The 17,373-nt window shown below is 45.3% G+C and overlaps 1 protein-coding gene across 3 annotated transcripts in view; it reads left to right on the top strand.

Moving 5' to 3' along the window:
• The first annotated feature begins 707 nt into the window (after positions 1 to 707).
• SOS2 (SOS Ras/Rho guanine nucleotide exchange factor 2) overlaps positions 708 to 17,373 on the top strand; it is a 39,889-nt gene continuing 23,223 nt past the window's right edge. Inside the window, exons 1-7 of one of the 3 annotated variants that reach the window (XM_053384027.1) lie at positions 708 to 936; positions 6,674 to 6,799; positions 7,839 to 7,970; positions 9,382 to 9,546; positions 9,891 to 10,094; positions 11,030 to 11,173; positions 12,023 to 12,133. In XM_053384027.1, coding sequence (XP_053240002.1) covers positions 847 to 936; positions 6,674 to 6,799; positions 7,839 to 7,970; positions 9,382 to 9,546; positions 9,891 to 10,094; positions 11,030 to 11,173; positions 12,023 to 12,133 — 972 coding nt within the window. In that variant the 5' untranslated portion in view covers positions 708 to 846. The remainder of the gene's footprint in view (positions 937 to 6,673; positions 6,800 to 7,838; positions 7,971 to 9,381; positions 9,547 to 9,890; positions 10,095 to 11,029; positions 11,174 to 12,022; positions 12,134 to 17,373) is intronic. The other 2 variants (XM_053383949.1, XM_053384067.1) reach the window with 2 other exon arrangements.

The raw sequence follows: 17,373 nt of genomic DNA, 5'->3' as shown, positions 1-17,373 counted from the left end.
TTTGAACATGGCTATCATATCACCCCTTAACCTCCTCTTCTCCAGGCTAAACATGCCCAGCTCCCTTAGCCGTTCCTCATAAGGCATCGTTTCCAGGCCTTTGACCATTTTGGTTGCCCTCCTCTGGACGCGTTCCAGTTTGTCAGTGTCCTTCTTGAACTGTGGTGCCGCCAGAGCACGATTTCTGTTCTCATCCTGAAGCAAAGTTCTTAACCTGAAGCACTATTTCTGGGTTAGTGGAGTCTGTAACCTGAAGCGTATGTAACCTGAAGCGTATGTAACCCGAGGTACCACTGTATAGTCCTAGGCCAGGATAGCTCACCAACGCTCGCAAAGCAAAACGGACAAGCCTGCGGGACGTCACCGCTTTCACTTTCTGCAAAGCTATTTACACTCCTTTCCCCGCCCCTTTTTCCCAACGCCGAGGAAGAGACGAGCCTGCGGCCCCGCCCTCTTCAGGCCCCGCCCCTTTTGATTGGCACCCGCCTCTAGGTTTCCTCCCTTGCCTTTCCCCGCTTGGGCCGGTAGAGGGCGAGGCCTAGCATGAGAGGGAGGGGGGAAGACTGAGAGTGAGGAGGAGAAAAAAAATAAAATACCAGAGGCCGGCCGCTGCGCCTGCGCAGTGTGTCCGGGACGGAGGCGGCCGCGGCCCAGGCTTGGGAAAGCGGAGCGGCGGCGGCGGCGCCTGCTGCGGCTTGCGGCGGGGCCGGCGGCGGCCTGGGGGAGACGCGGATGCGCCCGCGGCTGGCTGGGCTGGGCCTCGCCGGCGGGTAGCCAGGGCCGGGGAGGGGGCGAGCGCCCCTCCCCCCTCTCCTCACGAGGGGGCGGGAAGGCGGGGAGGGGGCTATGCAGCCGCCTCAGCCGCCCCCCTACGAGTTCCTCAGCGAGGAGAACGGGCAGAAATGGCGGGGGCTCCTCGTGCCGGCCCTGCGCAAGGTCAGTCGCTCGCTCCGAGCCTCCCTTTTCTCCGCCGGCGGGCGCCCCGTCATGCGCGCGCACCCCTCTCTTTCTCCCTCCGTCTGGCTTGTCGGTCTCTCTTGCGCGCGCACCTGGGCGGCGGGGGGTGGGGGGCGGCGGCGGCGGCGGGAGCCCTCTGTTACCCCGGCGACAACGTCGTCTCCTAGGCAACGGGATCCCACCGCCCAATCCGCCCAGCGCTCCCCCTCCCCCTCCTTAGCACTCGCCCGCCTCCCAAGTTTACCTCACGGAAAGGTTCTTGGCGGGGGGGGGGGAGCGCCAGCCACCGGTCCAGTCCCTCCAGGGAACGCCCCTTTCGCCCTCTTCCTCCAATCAGGAGGCCCCTCTGCCCTCTCCTCAGACAGCATTCCCTTCGTTTAGCTCAGAGGCGCCTGGCGCGCACCTGCGAACACACCCGCAGAGACCTCCCCCACGCCCACCCCATAATAATCCGCTTTCCCAGCCCCTCGCTGTCTCCACAACTAGTTTTTGTTGTGTTTATCAAAGTATACTAATGTGTCCAAAAACTATCAGGCGGGTGGCAGAACTAGAAAACAGAATACAGTGGTACCTCGGGTTACAGACGCTTCAGGTTACAGACTCCGCTAACCCAGAAATAGTGCTTCAGGTTAAGAACTTTGCTTCAGGATGAGAACAGAAATTGTGCTCGGGCAGCAGCGGGAGGCCCCATTAGCTAAAGTGGTGCTTCAGGTTAAGAACAGTTTCAGGTTAAGTACAGCTCTCCGGAAGGAATTAAGTACTTAACCCGAGGTACCACTGTAGCTTTGAGAACAATTCAATATATATATGTTTTTTTTAACCTGGGGGTCCTCAAAGGTACTGGCACCTTCTCCCCCCACCCCACAGAACAGTGATGGCCAAACTTGGTCCTCCAGCAGTTTTGGGACTACACTTCCCATCATCCCTGCCCACTGGCCCTGGTAGCTAGGGATGATGGGAGTTGTAGTCCCAAAACAGCTGGAGGGCCGAGTTTGGCCATCACTGCCCTAGAAGAAAAGCATATGTACCTGTTATCTGCCACAAACGGCACGCTAGCCTCGTGTCAGGGTAAAAAGGTAAAGGGACCCCTGACCATTAGGTCCAGTCGTGGCCGACTCTAGGGTTGCGGCACTCATCTTGCTTTATTGGCCGAGGGAGCCGGCGTACAGCTTCTGGGTCATGTGGCCAGCATGACTAAGCCGCTTCTGGCAAACCAGAGCAGCGCACGGAAACGCCATTTACCTTCCCGCCGGAGCAGTACCTATTTATCTACTTGCACTTTGACGTGCTTTCGAACTGCTAGGTTGGCAGGAGCAGGGACCGAGCAACGGGAGCTCACCCCGTGGCGGGGATTCGAACCGGCGACCTTCTGATCAGCAAGTCCTAGGCTCTGTGGTTTAACCCACAGCGCCACCCGCGTCCCCGTGTCAGGGTACCATTGGCTAATTTCGCCTCTCCTTCGGAAGGGTGGAATAGGCGTTGAAATAAAATACAGCAGACGCTCGGGTTGCGAATGTGACCCGTGCGGGAGGCACGTTCACAGCGCCGCCTCTGCGCATGCACAGGTCATGATTCTGCGCATGTGAAAAGTGCGATTTAGTGCTTCTGCGCAAGCGCCAAAACCCAGAAGTAACCCGTTCTGGTACTTCTGGGTTCAGCGCGGTGCGCAACCCGAAATCACACAACCCAAAGCTTCTGTAACCCAAGTTATGACTGTAGATAAATCTTTGGTTGCCCCAGAAACCCTCCCTAAACATGAGCGTTTCCCTCAGCTCCACCTAAAAACAGCCAGCACCTGCCTGGCGTTCTGAACTACAGCTCCCATCAGCCCCAGCCAGTCCAGCTGTCTTGGGCTTTGATGGGGGTCTCCAGATGTTTAGGCCAAGGCAGGTGCATCCTGCTTCTCCTTCAAGCTGAGCCCATCCAGGCGCTCCTTCCCCGTGTCCACAGCCCTGTTTTGCCCCTTAGGATCTCTTTCAGCACACCTGCCACCCAGATCCCAACACAGCGATCTCCTTGCACTCTCCGTCACCCTGCACTTTTCTTCCCAAGAGGCACAATTTTGTCCAGGCTTTAGTGGGCGAGGAGAAGAATTGAGCACGTTTCTGTTTATGCCTTCTTCTCTCCTTGCTTTCCTTGCAACGGGATATTTGTAACTGAAGTCGTTTGTTTTGATGCCATTGTTTCAGATCATGTTTATATTCCTACTCCGGGACATTTGGGTGAAGGGTGGGTTGTGAACAGCTTCTAATATATAAGATTTCTGAGGTTATGCCATAGGTAAGGCCAAATCTTTTTTAAAAAATTAAAGGATCAGATTGTGGGGGGGATCAGACAAGGTGTTGGCTCCCATCTTGGAAATGTGATGGTCCTTTACTGTCACGCTTGTCTGCAGAAACAATAGTGTCAGAGACCTGTTGCAAATACTCTCCACTCTCCTGCTTTTGTTCCTAAATATGCAAGTTTGCTTATTGCAAGCACTGTGCACATATTCTTCAATCAAAATACTCCATTCTTTGTAGAGCATCCACCTATAAGTTGCAGCACCCATTTTTGTATTTACACAGTGTCTTCCATGCCCATTATGTCCCATGCACACAGGAAAAATGCACAATTGTCATTGTGTACGCAGACAAACACAGAGATGATCATATCTGCACCATTTCCATCATGGTACAGATGTCTGTTCCCCCTTTTTATATATGTACAGGATTCATGTTGCTTAGTATTAGCCCAGCACCAGTCAGTCTCCAGGCACAGGAGACTGGCAAATGGCTCAGAATTATTTTGTCTGCTTGAGGCAAAAGCTGTTGCATGGTTACAATTTTGTAACAGTGGCATCCCTTCTCGGGCGCTCCCCACCCACCTCCGGCAAAACTCTAGACTGAATTTGAACAAAAGACTTCTGGATAAATTTGTATCAAAACACTTTCCCAGAAGAGACTGCTGTGTAATTCTGGGTGCTTTTTTATATTCTCCCCCCCCCACACACACTTTCTGAAAAAGGGGGAAGAGGATCAGGGGAACCTTGAAAGCACTCTCCACTGGTTAAAGAGCAAATGCTGTGTCAGATTGGAAGGGAAATACGGAGTGCTAGGAACTCCACCAGATGTTCAGAAAGAACCTTGCATCTTTGTTTCTTTTGCAAAAGTATACTAACAGACGATCGAGCGCTGTTATTTCTTGTTGAAGTACAGGAGATTGTCATATGCAACTGTGTTTATTGTAAACTGATTTGTACCTCTAGCAGCCATATACTGTATTTTCCCCCCTTTCCATTCTGAGGGTGAGCTGGCCAGGCAGGTGTTCTTATAGCAGCTCCAGACATTAGTATGGCTGTAAAAAATTGTGTATCTGAGAAACAGAGTAGGAGGAATGAGAATACTACTAGTACATCTTTCAGTGATGCCTTGAACATAAATCAGCAGGTGTATTGAGACTATTATTTTAAAACAAATCTATGAAAGTAAGATGCCACCTTTGTTCTTCTGTTGCATAATTACTTAGAAATAAGTCCCACTGGGTTCAGGACTGAAATGTGTTGAAATTCTAATTTATCCTTGTAGATTCATTCTTACTGCATTTCCATTCCAATTTTATTTTGGGTAAAGAGCAACTAAATCAAGGCTTCCTGAGAATCTCATGCAGGAATTCACCAGGCTGTGATCTGATTTACCTTTAACAAGGCAGCGGCAGCAGCAGCAGCAGCAAACATCATAAGTCCTCAGCCCATTTTTTGGGTCCAGAAAGGGATTCAGCGGTGGCAGTTTAGCGTTAGCCAGCTGATGGAATGTCTTCTCAATCAATAAATAGAAAGCAATAGTTCCTTTCCCCACACAAGTAGCTGTAGTTTATCTAAACAAATGACCTTTGATTTTACACATGGAGAACTGTTTTTAAGGCATTTTTAAATGACATCTTTTTTGGGGGGGAAGTCTGGTAGTAGATATTTCAGATCCATTCAAAAGTATGGGTTGACTGAATACATACAGCATTGGTTGCGATTGTGTACAGATTTATTTCTGCTTAGAACCCATTGACCTCTATGAGATCCATACGCATGCAAATTCACTATTTATTCCAAGTTAAAGTAACTTTTAAATGTCGCTTTACCAATTTTTATGAATGAATTGGGCTTTCACAAGAACGGCGCATCACGTATTTCAAAGCAAAGCTTCAGTCCTATGCCTTTTTGCTTGGGAGTAAGCCACACTGAACTTTTACTTCTGGGTAAACATGTATATCCTGCCAACCTAGCAGTTCAAAAGCACGTCAAAGTGCAAGTAGATAAATAGGTACCGCTCCGGCAGGAAGGTAAAAGGCGTTTCCGTGCGCTGCTCTGGTTCGCCAGAACCAGGTTTAGTCATTCTGGCCACATGACCCGGAAGCTGTATGCCGGCTCCCTCAGCCAATAGAGCGAGATGAGCGCTGCAACCCCAGAGTCGGCCACAACTGGACCTAATGGTCAGGAGACCCTTTACCTTTACCTTAAACATGTATAGGGTCACCCTGCAAAAGAACATGCCAAGAGACAGCTCAGCTGACACTGGAGTTCTGGAGATGACTCCATTGCATAATATGCTTTATATAGGTCTGCATTTTTTTGTTTTTTGTTTTATATATTGTTGTATACCTCTCCATGATCATTGGATGGCGGGCAGTCTAGAAACAAAATTATAGTAGCTAAAAATGAAGACTGAAGTGTTTTGAGTGGGTATCCTTTTCCTCAGCCAATAGCAGAGCAGGTTTCCAATTCAGTTCCTCATCTTTGCTTCCTCTAAGCCTATACTAACTTTGTGTTTATATGCTTTAAACTTTTCAAACATTGCATTCTGTTCACACCCAACAGAACCTTTCATCTGCCCTGAGACCTAAAATCTAATGGCAGTCCAAGCTTGATAGAAGACGCATGTCAAGGATGCAGATGGGTGGAGACGTTCATCAGGGGAAAGCTATATGCAAATAAGGGAGCATGGGAGAAGGACAATATATTTTTCCCAGCACAAAGTACACATCAGCAGAAAACCCAGGGGGGAAGGAAGAAGTTAACAACTTAAGGAACAAGTTGCTGTAACACTGCTAAATGTTTATGTCAGGGAAGTAGCTGGAGTGGCAGTTAACTACACCATAATTCCAAGGCTTAATTTCTTACGTTCATCTGCACAGTTTTCCTCCTTGATAGTGTGTCTGATGGACAGAACAGGGCTGGCTGCTTTAAGAGTTTCTGAGCCTGTCAGCAATTTTATAAATAGTTATAAGTAACTATTAACTTCGTTCTCATGTAAGAGATTTCAAAATAAACAGTCTGTACTTCAGCAATTATGTTTAACTTCTTCTATTTTAATTGGACACTTTGATCCCTTTTGCCTCCTCGTAGTCTCAGCAGAACCACTGAGTTAGTTTCTGTTTCCTAGATTAGAATAAGGGACATAATTGGAAGGTTCTCTGTTAAAGAACTTGCTGAATGACTGGCAATTCTTTAGCAGCACAGCATTGTCATTTTTGCAGACCAAGGCTAAGGCTATGGGCAGTTAGGGAGAAACTTTTAGTTAATGAAGTAAAATTTAACTTTTATCACTGCATAGGAATTCATTTTCTCACATTTTGTTTTGGGATATGCTGGAGAAACTGGGGCTTTGAAATGATGAGCAGGGCCTTGTTGTCAGTATCTTGTCGCTCTGTTTTCTGGTTGAATTAAAATAAAATCTTTGTGCAGGTACAGCAGCAAGTCCACCCCAACCTTTCAGCCAAGGAAGATTCCCTCTACTACATCGAGGAGTTAATCCTTCAGTTGCTAAACAAGCTATGCATTGCACAGCCACGGACTTTTCAAGATGTAGAGGTATGAATGCGAGGGGAAAGGCCCAGGTGTTTCCTTACCAAACAATGTTGGTAGGAGAAAGAGGAACTGAAAAGCCTTTACTGCAATCCAAGCTGAATCATGACAGGAGCAAGACTGCTGGAGAGAATGTGGTCTGCTTCCCTGAACTGAGAAAATAGACACTGAAAGTTATGCTTGCATTGTGCAGGTCTGTGGAACAGGCAAAGCCCTGGTTTAAGGAACTGGGCAGCATGTGCAGTTGTCTTCTGTGGCAGGAATGTATTAATCAGCAGTGTCTTCTGAGCACAAAGCAGTGCAAGGGTTGGAGAATTGCTTTGCTCTGACGGCAAGCCCTTGTGTTCAGTGTGTTGCATTTGGCAAAACGTATATACGAGAAACTGCTTTTCTGTTGCCATATGAGGAGTACTTGAAGGAGCTAGGTATGTTTTGCCTGGAAAAGAGGAGACTGAGAGGAGATATGATAGCTATCTTCAAATATCTTAAGGACTGTCAGATGGAGGAGGGAGAATGCTTGTTTTCTCCTGCTCTGGAGGGTAGGACTTGAACTAATGGCTTCAAGTTACCTTCTGACCGTAAGAGCTGTTCAGCAGTGGGACAGACTCCCAGGAGAGGTGGTGGACTCTCCTTCCTTGGAGGTTTTTCAGCAGAGCTTGGATGGCCATCTGTCATGGATGCTTTAGCTGAGATTCCTGCATTGCAGGGGGTTGGACTAGATGATCCTTGGGGTACCTTCCAACTCTTAAGATTCTATGATCAAACCTGTGGAAGAACTGTGATAGAACACAGTTTCTTGTACTTGGTTTATTCCACTGTGGTTTGTCTTCATGCAGGAAAAACTCAATAATAGCTTTTTGAGAAGCAATTTGAAAGAAAGGTTTGGGCGCAAAAGGCTATGGGGAGGAGAGGGATACGGCCTCAAAGAAATAATTCCCACGCTATTGTGGCCGCTGAAAGAAACTGTGGGACGGTGTGTGTGCACCAGCTTTTCCTTTTAGAATCCAGCAGCTATTTTAAAACCCCTTTTTTTACATTTGTTCAGGAGCGAGTTCAAAAGACGTTTCCTCACCCCATTGATAAGTGGGCGATTGCAGACGCACAGTCCGCTATTGAGAAGCGGAAACGAAGAAGCCCCCTCTTGCTGCCTGTGGACAAAATACATCCTTTATTAAAGGTAAGTTGTACTGAGAGCTACCAGCTGTTTTAAAATGCCATTTTCAGTCTCTTGTTAAATTTCAGAAACATTTTAAAGCAAGTAATGCCCCAAATTTATATTTTAAAAAAACACACCCACCAGCAATAAGAATCCAGCCATCATTCGAAGTGCTGGTTATGACCTATAAAGCCCTAAAAGGCTTAGTTCCAAGCTATCTGAAAGACTGTACTCCATCATACAAACCTACCTGGGTTTTCAGCTCTTTTGGGGACGTCCTTCACTCAGCCCTGCCACCCCACTGGCCCACTTGGTGGGGACGTGGGGAGGGCCTTGTCGGTGGCTGCTCCCAGACTTTGGAACTCCCACTGTAAAGAATCTAGACTGTCTCTCACCTGGTTGCCTTTCTGCCAGCAGGTGAAGACTTTCTTGTTCCAACAGGCTTTTGGGAACTGGCTGCTTTTAATTAAAGGGCAGGTGTTGTACTGTTTTTATTGTAATTATTTGTATGGTTTTAATATATTTTATATATGTATATAGTTTTTATACGTATATGCGGGGTTATCATTTTTGTGCATTATTATGGCATGCATTTTTGTGTTTTTGTATTGTAAACCCGCCCTGTGATCTTTGGATGAAAGGCGGTATAGAAATTTAATAAATAATTATAATAATTATATCAGTGTTTAATTGTTTTTTAATTATTGTTTTTAATGTTTTTAGCAGTTCTTGAGTAATTATTTATAAATTAATTAATAACAACAATAACAATAGTGGACTGGGGTGTTTGCCAGGAGTTGGGGGATTTTTTTACTATTGTTGTTGCTTTGGTTTTCTGTATCTTTATTTTGGATCTTTTGATTTATGTGGAAATTGTTCCGTTTGGTTGTGTATTTTTTATGTTGTATTTGTTGTTTATGGCTACTTTTGTTATGTCGCAGTTATATATTTATTTCATGTTGCAATCTGCCTTGAGCATGGTTGGAACTGTGGAAAGGCGGCATACAAATAAAAGAATGTATGTTTGTAATAATAAGAGCAACAACAACAATCAATCGGTTAAATAAAAGGCAGTGAGGCAGTTTTTTAAAATTCACAAGCTTCGTAGGATATTTTGCTATGACTCAGCATGCAATTAAGCAAGTAAGTGAGCAGAAACAGGGGGGATGATTCTGAAGAATCCCTTGCCAAGAGGGAGGACGAGGCAGCAGAGGTTGGGGTTGCAGCTTCCTCTTCCTGTGCAAGCAGGAAGGTGGTTCTGTGGCAGCAGTGCTGCTATATGGCATGATTCATAATGATTGCCGCTACCTTCAAATGCATTCTTGGAATCCATGTCACTCTCGTCTCCCTTTCTGGTTTCTGACTTCGTTTAAATCAGAGGAAAAATCAATGTGATTTTTTTAACACTTCCCCTTTTTGTCTTGAATTTCAGGAGGTGCTTGGCTATAAAATAGATTATCATGTGTCCCTTTATATCGTGGCTGTCCTGGAGTATATTTCGGCGGACATCTTAAAACTCGCTGGGAATTATGTTTTCAACATACGACATTTTGAGATCTCGCAGCAGGACATTAAAGTATCGATGTGCGCTGATAAGGTGAGGTGCCATGGAAATCCTGGGCTTAGATGGCAAGCGCTTCATACGCATCCAGATTCATTATAGGGCTGTGATTTTTGTTTTTTGTTACTGCTTAGGAACTAATCCACCTTGACATGATTAAAAAAGAACGACAACCTCATTGTTTCTGTATAAGCAACAAACTTTACAGGACACATTTCTTCATTACCAGAATCTACCCAGAGATTGTGAACCCTTTTGCCATAAAATAGTAGCATTACCCTGTAAGACTGCCTTAAATTCATTTGCTAGCAATCAGACATTAAGTTCATATTTGATTATAGAAAAGTCGAGCATGAATAAAATGTGTGTTTTCTTCCTAGGTGTTAATGGATATGTTTGATCAGGATGACATTGGCTTGGTTTCTCTCTGTGAAGAAGAGCCCTCTTCCTCAGGTGTACTCAATTACTATGACCTGGTCAGGACTGAAATTGCAGACGAAAGACAGTATCTCCGGGAGCTGAATCTAATAATAAAAGTGTTTAGAGAAGCCTTCCTGTCTAACAGAAAGCTGTTCACACCTAATGTAAGTCACGTCTTTTACTGTGCCAACCCTTCTGTGTTTTAAACAGTTGTGTGCTTTGAGACACAAACAAGGTGGAAGTAGGAAGAGACAGAGACCAGGTTGGCTATCACAAGGAACACCTGACTTGGAACTTTTTAGGGGCCTGGACTGTTGGCTGTGGACTGTTACTGTTGAGAAGTTTCTTGGTTGGTGTGGGGTGTGGTTTCCTTTGGCCATAACTTGATGATGGCCTAGAGGGTAAATCCCCATATGATGGACCTTAGATCTGAGCGGAAGTTATGAAGATAGGTTGCAGCAGCATTTTAAGAGTGCATTCCTCCCTTTATCACAGATTTATTGTGGGAATTCCAGTATGAAAGCCCCAGAGAATTACTTCTCTGGCCCAAACAGAGGGGGCAAAGACAGAGGCAGCCCCGTGACTGCTGGTTTTTTTAAAGGAATTACTTCTTTCTCCAGGGAACCAAGGCAGTTCACATCATTCAGATACAACAATGAAAACTAGTGATGAAAAATTAATGCTTGGAAACCACAATTGAAACCTAGCCTTGTATAGTGTAACAGCTGCAGTAATGATAAAACCCCAAATGCCTTTCTGAAAAGAGAGGTTGCATATTGTCTTGTGAATATGTTTATTCTGGTGGCACAGCACATGAAGAATCTTCATGCAGGCCTTATTAATATGAATGCAATCTGTGCAAGGGGACAGTAGTTCTCTACAACTCTGGTGGTACATGAAGGAGCGGCCAAATCTCCTATCGTAAGAATATTTTCTGGGATAGGCAGGGAGCAGACTGTTAAAATGACCTGCAGCGTTTTCTTCCGATCCTTCATCTCAATTTAATTGAGATCCTGGCATATATTTTCAATCACAAACAACATTTAAATAAGGATGGAGAAAGATGCGTGCATATTCAGGGAGATTTTCTTTCCCTTAGGATATTGATATGATATTTAGCAACATCACAGATATCCATGAACTGACAGTGAAGCTCCTGGGGTTAATTGAGGACACCGTGGAAATGACTGATGAGAGCAGTCCTCACCCCCTGGCTGGAAGTTGTTTTGAGGACCTTGCAGAGGTGAGTTGGCCAAGCCGTTCAGTTTGTTGTGTTGCTGAGCATGAGTGTCGTAGCTCAAATTCCTTCCTGGATTAGAATGTGTTTTTCTTGCAGCAGAGAGTCCTGCTGCAGAGCAAAATGAGAATGGAACTTAGCACCCTCATCCCCGCTTACATGTGGCTTTTACTCACAAGTAACATGTCTGAGTATGGCTGCTATATTTCAAAAGGAAGCCTCTGTGGTGGCCTCAGGCTGCATTAGCCTCTTTTTGATGTCAGATCAATCTGTAAAAATATGCCTGTACAAAACAGACTGATTAAATGCTTTACCCTGCTGAAGGGGGCTAATGTGCTGTCTTCCAGATGTTTTTGTCTACAGCACCCATCATTCCTGATAGTTGGCCAAGTATATTAGAGTACATGTCCAGTATCAGAAGGAGCAGCAATGCTTTGAAGTTACTTATGCCTTAATGTACTGAAGTTCTTTGTGTCTTTTGCATGTAGTGGCCAAAATCTTACATTATCCAGATGTGTTTTCCAAATATCCCTACTAGCTAAATAAAGTTGTCCACTCTATTAATGTATTCCAGTTATTTATTCGTTACTTTTCAGAGCCCAGTCCTCACAAAGTACCTACTGGGATGCAGTTTAAGAGATTTTCACATCTTTCCTCAGTAGATTTGAAATATCCAACTCCAGTCAGTCTTCAAGAGACACTGTTCAGATGAGGTGGTTGGGCTTCCATTACTCACATAATGGCAGAATCAATATAACCACCACCATCCATGTATAATTCTCAGTCCATCCAGCCCCATAATGTGCTTTTCCCTCTGTCCATAATGTACTTGAAATGCTTACTCTCTTTTCCTAGGAACAAGCCTTTGACCCGTATGAGACCTTGTCCCAGGACATCCTTTCACCGCAATATCATGAACATTTTAATCACTTGATGGCTAAACCTGCTGTGGCTCTTCACTTCCAGGTAGGAATGGATTTACGTAGCTCTTTTGTACCCCACCTTTCAATCAAATGGTTCTCAATATACAGCAGATAGTAATAATAATAAACTCACACTTAAATGCGAAATACAGCAACCTTTAGGTCTTTGTTTGATGAATGGTGGGGTTGCCATACATCCAGAATTTCCCGGACATACTTAGAATACTGTAGTGGGAAGCCTTGTCCGGGCAGAAATCTGCAAAAATGTCCAGGAAAATCTTGACGTATGGCAAGCCATGTCGGCAATGCCATTTCTGCTGATTTTCCTTTTAAAAAAGCTCAAAATAGCTTAACAACTTTGGCTCAACAACTTTTGTGTCTGGGTGTTCACTTTTTGAAATATGGCAACTCAATGAATGTGGTCAGAGCATGTTCCCCTCTGGTTGTGCTTTTTAAAGCAACAGACAGGTGGAAAGAGGTATTCTTTTGGGAGGGAGTACTAAGTAACTAAGCTGTTTGCGGCTGCTCCTTCTTGGACTTGTGGAAGGGACCAGGCTGTGTTCGCCCTTGTCTGGGAGGCAAAGGGTGCAGTCTCTCACTGGATGGTGGCAAAGGTCAGAGTGTGCTTCCTTCAGCTCTGCTGTCCCAGAGAATTTATGTGCATCTTGCATTGCATATTGATGTTTACAACATGCAGGGGTAGCCAACATGGTACTCTCCAGATAGTGTGAACTACAACTCCCATCATCGCTTCCATTGGCCATGGTGGCTTGAGCTGATGGGAGTTGTAGTTCAGAACATCTGGAGGAACCTTGTTGACTACCCCAAGCTAAGTATTGATAAAAGTGTTGAAGAGTATAGGCCCAGATGGAGCCCTGTGACATCTCACAAAAACACTCTTCACTTTGATGAGAAGCTATTGGATGTGCACTCTTTGAGGATGGTTTCTGATCTAGCTGTGAATCCTCCTGACAGTGGATCTTCTAGCTCCCATTTTCTAAGAAATGTTTTTATTTAAGTATTGTGATGAGAATGAATAAAGAAAACAGAACAAAATGCAATACAGAGCAGTCATACAAGTTCATGACAAGATTAATGCACATTTCATTCGTCTAATTATATCACGATCTATATCACAAAATAAATTTAAAAAGAGAGTTGCAGTGGGTGGGATTCCACTAATGAGGCCTGTGAGCAGAAGCACTGCACAGGGACTTCCTTCCCACCCGCATTAGCTCTGAACGGATCAGGTGAACCCCTGGAACATTGTGCAGGGGGAAGAGGCAGAGGGATTGTTTCATCTGACAAGCTGAAGTGCTTACCCTGACAGAATGAGCGCATTAGTGTGACATTGAATTCCTCCCAAAATATATAGGAATGTATCAAATAGTTTATTGGGATGCGGGTGGCGCTGTGGGTTAAACCACAGAGCCTAGGACTTGCCGATCAGAAGGTCGGCGGTTCGAATCCCTGCGACGGGGTGAACTCCCGTTGTTCGGTCCCAGCTCCTGCCAACCTAGCAGTTCAAAAGCACGTCAGAGTGCAAGTAGACAAATAGGTACTGCTCCAGCAGGAAGGTAACCAGCATTTCCGTGTGCTGCTCTGGTTCGCCAGAAGCGGCTTAGTCATGCTGGCCACATAACCCAGAAGCTGTATGCCGGCTCCCTCGGCCAGTAAAGCAAGATGAGCGCCACAACCCCAGAGTCAGTCACGACTGGACCTAATGGTCAGGGGTCTCTTTACCTTTACCTATAAAATAGTTTACCCCAGGGTTCCATGTGTTGTGCTATAGGCTCCATTAAGCAAGCAACCTGACCAAAAAGAGATAGGATTAACCTGGTAGGATTTATTTTTGACAAATTCATGCTTGCTCCTATTGATCACTGCATTGCTATCAAAATGCTTACAAATCAACTCGTTTATAATCTGTTCTCGTATCTTCCCTTGTAATGAAACCAGGCTGACAAGTCTGACGTTTTCCTGGTTCTTCCTTCTCCTTTTTGAATATTGGGACAACATTTGCCTGTCTCTCGTCCACTCCTCACCCTTTCTCAAAGTTGATAGAAGTTCATCTGGCCCCAAAGGCTTGATTGCACAGTTCTTATCAGTCTTGAGCAGGGATCCTGATCCCTCACCAGTCACACTACATGGGCAAGGTTGAACCCTGTTCCTCTTTTGGAAGACAGTGGAAGCCAAATAAGAGCTGAGCAGTTCTGCTTTCTCTTTGCCACCTGTTAATATTCTACCATCCTTACTGGGCAGCAGGCCTTCCTTATTCCTTCTTGTTTCGAATACAGTATAGCTGGAAAGTCCCTTTTGTTGCTCTTGGCAACCATTACCAGCCTCAACGCATTCTGAGCTCAAGCTTTCCTGACACTCTCCTTGCAGGCTTTGGTCATTTGTCTCTATTCTTCCTTGGGGATCTGCTCTTCCTTCCATTTCTTAGAAGTGCCCTATTGTTTGTATTTTCAGCTCCTCTCTCATTTTTTAAACAATGTGCCCATTTCTCTCATTTAAATTGCTTGTGGTTGTGCTTTTAGTAACTTTTCCTTTGGGAATTTCCACTTAGGGCTCCTTAGCCATGGAGTCCTTAGGATATCCCTGAGCTTATTCAAATCGGCTTTTCTAAAATCCAAGGTTCACATTTGACTACGTTCACACTGATTCTACGTAAGATCAGGCGTTCCAGCATTGCGTGGTCACATCCCTACTACTTTAATGTCATTGGCCAACTCTTCGCCGCTATTGGTTAAGAGCGAGTCAAGGATAGCCAATCCCTTCGTTCCTTCCTCTGCCTTTTGAAAGAGGATGCCTGGAATTTGTTCGGAGATTCCATGCTCGATGGAGTTTGTCTCCCAGCATATATCAGGGTACTTGAAGGCCACATGAATACTAATTCTTGCTTCTCTGAAACATCTGTCATTTCTAAAAGGAAGCCACAGCTTCCCCTTGTTTTGGTGCTTTGTAGAAGTCTCCAACCACAATATGTTTTTTTCTTGGTTAATTTTTACCCAGGTGCCTTCCATGGGACTACCTTGTTCGCTCTCTAGAATGTCTGTGCAGATGTACATATTTTTGACATATAGCACTAGTCCCCCTCCCTTCCTGTTGCATCCATTATTTTTGAACAATTTGTCCTTCCACTGCTACATTCCAATCATAAGAGTCATTCCTCCAAGTCTTAGATATACCTATCCTGTTATATTTACCTTCCTGTCCTGGGAGTTCAAGCTCTTCTTGTTTATTTTTCCATTCTTTGTGCCTTTGTGTAGAGTCAATAGAAGTCTTGGATAGTCCAAGACTTGTCTCCCCTGTTATTTATAGTGTGGGGTTTGCTAGGCACTCCACCCCAAATCTCCCCCAGCTTCTCCTGTAGTACCCGGATCCCTATGTTAAGTGCTTCCCTTTTGTACTCACCTGCAAGCTATTATTTCCACTTTCCACAAAATTTAGTTAACAACCCTCTTGATCAAGTTCCCCATGCTTCTTCCAGGCACATTTCCCCCAGGTCTTGTGTAGTGAAGCCCCATCTCTCTCCAGTAACTCGTTCATTAAGAAAGTTTTAACTGTTGTCCCACAAACCAGACTTTTCTATAGCCCATCCTCTCTCTGTAGCTGATCACTCTCCTGAAGCATTCTTCTCTCTGTTTGTGGTCCTCTACCTTTTGCAGATAGAATTGACAAGAAAACCACCTGAGCCCCAAGATCCAGATCTTTGTAGTCATATGTGATGTGTTCATAGCTATGCCTGGCATTGTCATTCATTCCCATGTGGATGAGGAAGAAGGGATAATGACCGGTGAGCTTGATAAGTCTTGGCAAACTTGCCCATCACATCCTGGATTCGGGGAGACAGCCTTCTTCACACCTGGACAGGTTCGGTTGGCACAGTGCCACCTCTGTACCTCTCAGTCCATGGCCATCGCCACCCTTCTCTTTCTGTATGTGTTGGTGGAGTCTTATATGTCTTTGAAGGGTTCAGAGCAGGGGTCAGCAAACTCTTTCAGCAGAGGGCCAGTCCACTGTCCCTCAGACCTTGTGGGGGTCCAGACTATATTTTTTTTTGGGGGGGGGAGAATGAATTCCCCACAAACAACCCAGAGATGCATTTTAAATATAAGGACACATTCTACTCATTTAAAAACATGCTGATTCCCGGACCATCTGCGGGCCAGATTTAGAAGGCGATTGGGCCGGATCCAGCCCCCAGGCCTTAGTTTGCCTACCCATGCTTAAGAGTCTTCCATCCTACCTATTGCAGCTGTCCTCTGTCTGGATAGTCAGAACCACTCTCATCTGAAAGGTGCTGAAAATGATGCATTAATTTCAGTGGTTCAGAATTCCTTCTGATAGACCACTATGAGAACAGAGTGCTGGGCTGCATGGGCCTTTTGCCTGATCCTGCCAGCTCTTCTTGTGCTCTCCCATGCAGTGCCCCCCCCCGCGCCCCCACTCTCGTCTTCTTTCCTCTGACCTTCCTGCTTCAGTCCTTGTGCTTCTTTGTTTTTACCTTCTGTTCTTCAGAGAAATAAACTTCAATTTGCTGCAGGTGTAGTCCATGTTACTTTTAGGCAAGGAAGAGTATTATTTATTTACAGATTACATTTATATATCAGCTTTCTGCCAAGGAGCTCAAAGGTGGTATACATGATTCCTCTTCTCCCCATTTATATTCCTGTGAGGTAGGTCAGGCTGAGAGCTGGTGACTGGCCCAAGATCACCCAGTGAGCTTCATGGCTGAGTGAGGAATTTGAACCCTGCTCTCCCAGGTCAGAGTCCAACACTCTAGCCATTACACCGCACATGTTACAAGTCGTTACTGCTGTCCATCTCCTTAGCTCTTGTTGAAGTCCTAAACTCTGCCTCTGACAAGGAAGTAGCTCCTTGCTTATTCCTTCCTTCCTTTATTGCCTATAGGTTGCCTGTGTGTATTGCTCCCAAATTTGCCCCCTCATGGATCACTTGAAAACTGCTGAGCAGACCACTTAATATTTCCCCCCCCCACACCTGTTGTAACAATTTCAATGTGCTGTCCTAGATGCTGTGTGATTTTTAAAATTGTATTTTTGTTGCTTCTTTTGTTTCTTACATTTTATCGTATTGTATTACAATTTAAATCCCATAGAATTCTTCACAGGCATGCCTCAGGCCACCTGGATGATGTTTTTGGGTTGCTGGTGGTCTGCACACCACAGGAACTCCTGCTTTAGACGATGAATTTGCCTGCTTCATAGAGATTGCAGGCCAAGCCCCATTAAGCTAACAGCAATCCCAAACATCATC

Source organism: Podarcis raffonei, chromosome 1, assembly GCF_027172205.1.
Source record: "Podarcis raffonei isolate rPodRaf1 chromosome 1, rPodRaf1.pri, whole genome shotgun sequence".
Classification (NCBI taxonomy): Eukaryota; Metazoa; Chordata; class Lepidosauria; order Squamata; family Lacertidae; genus Podarcis; species Podarcis raffonei.
Note: the sequence above shows the minus strand (reverse complement) of the source record. Positions and strands in the feature narration are given on the sequence as shown.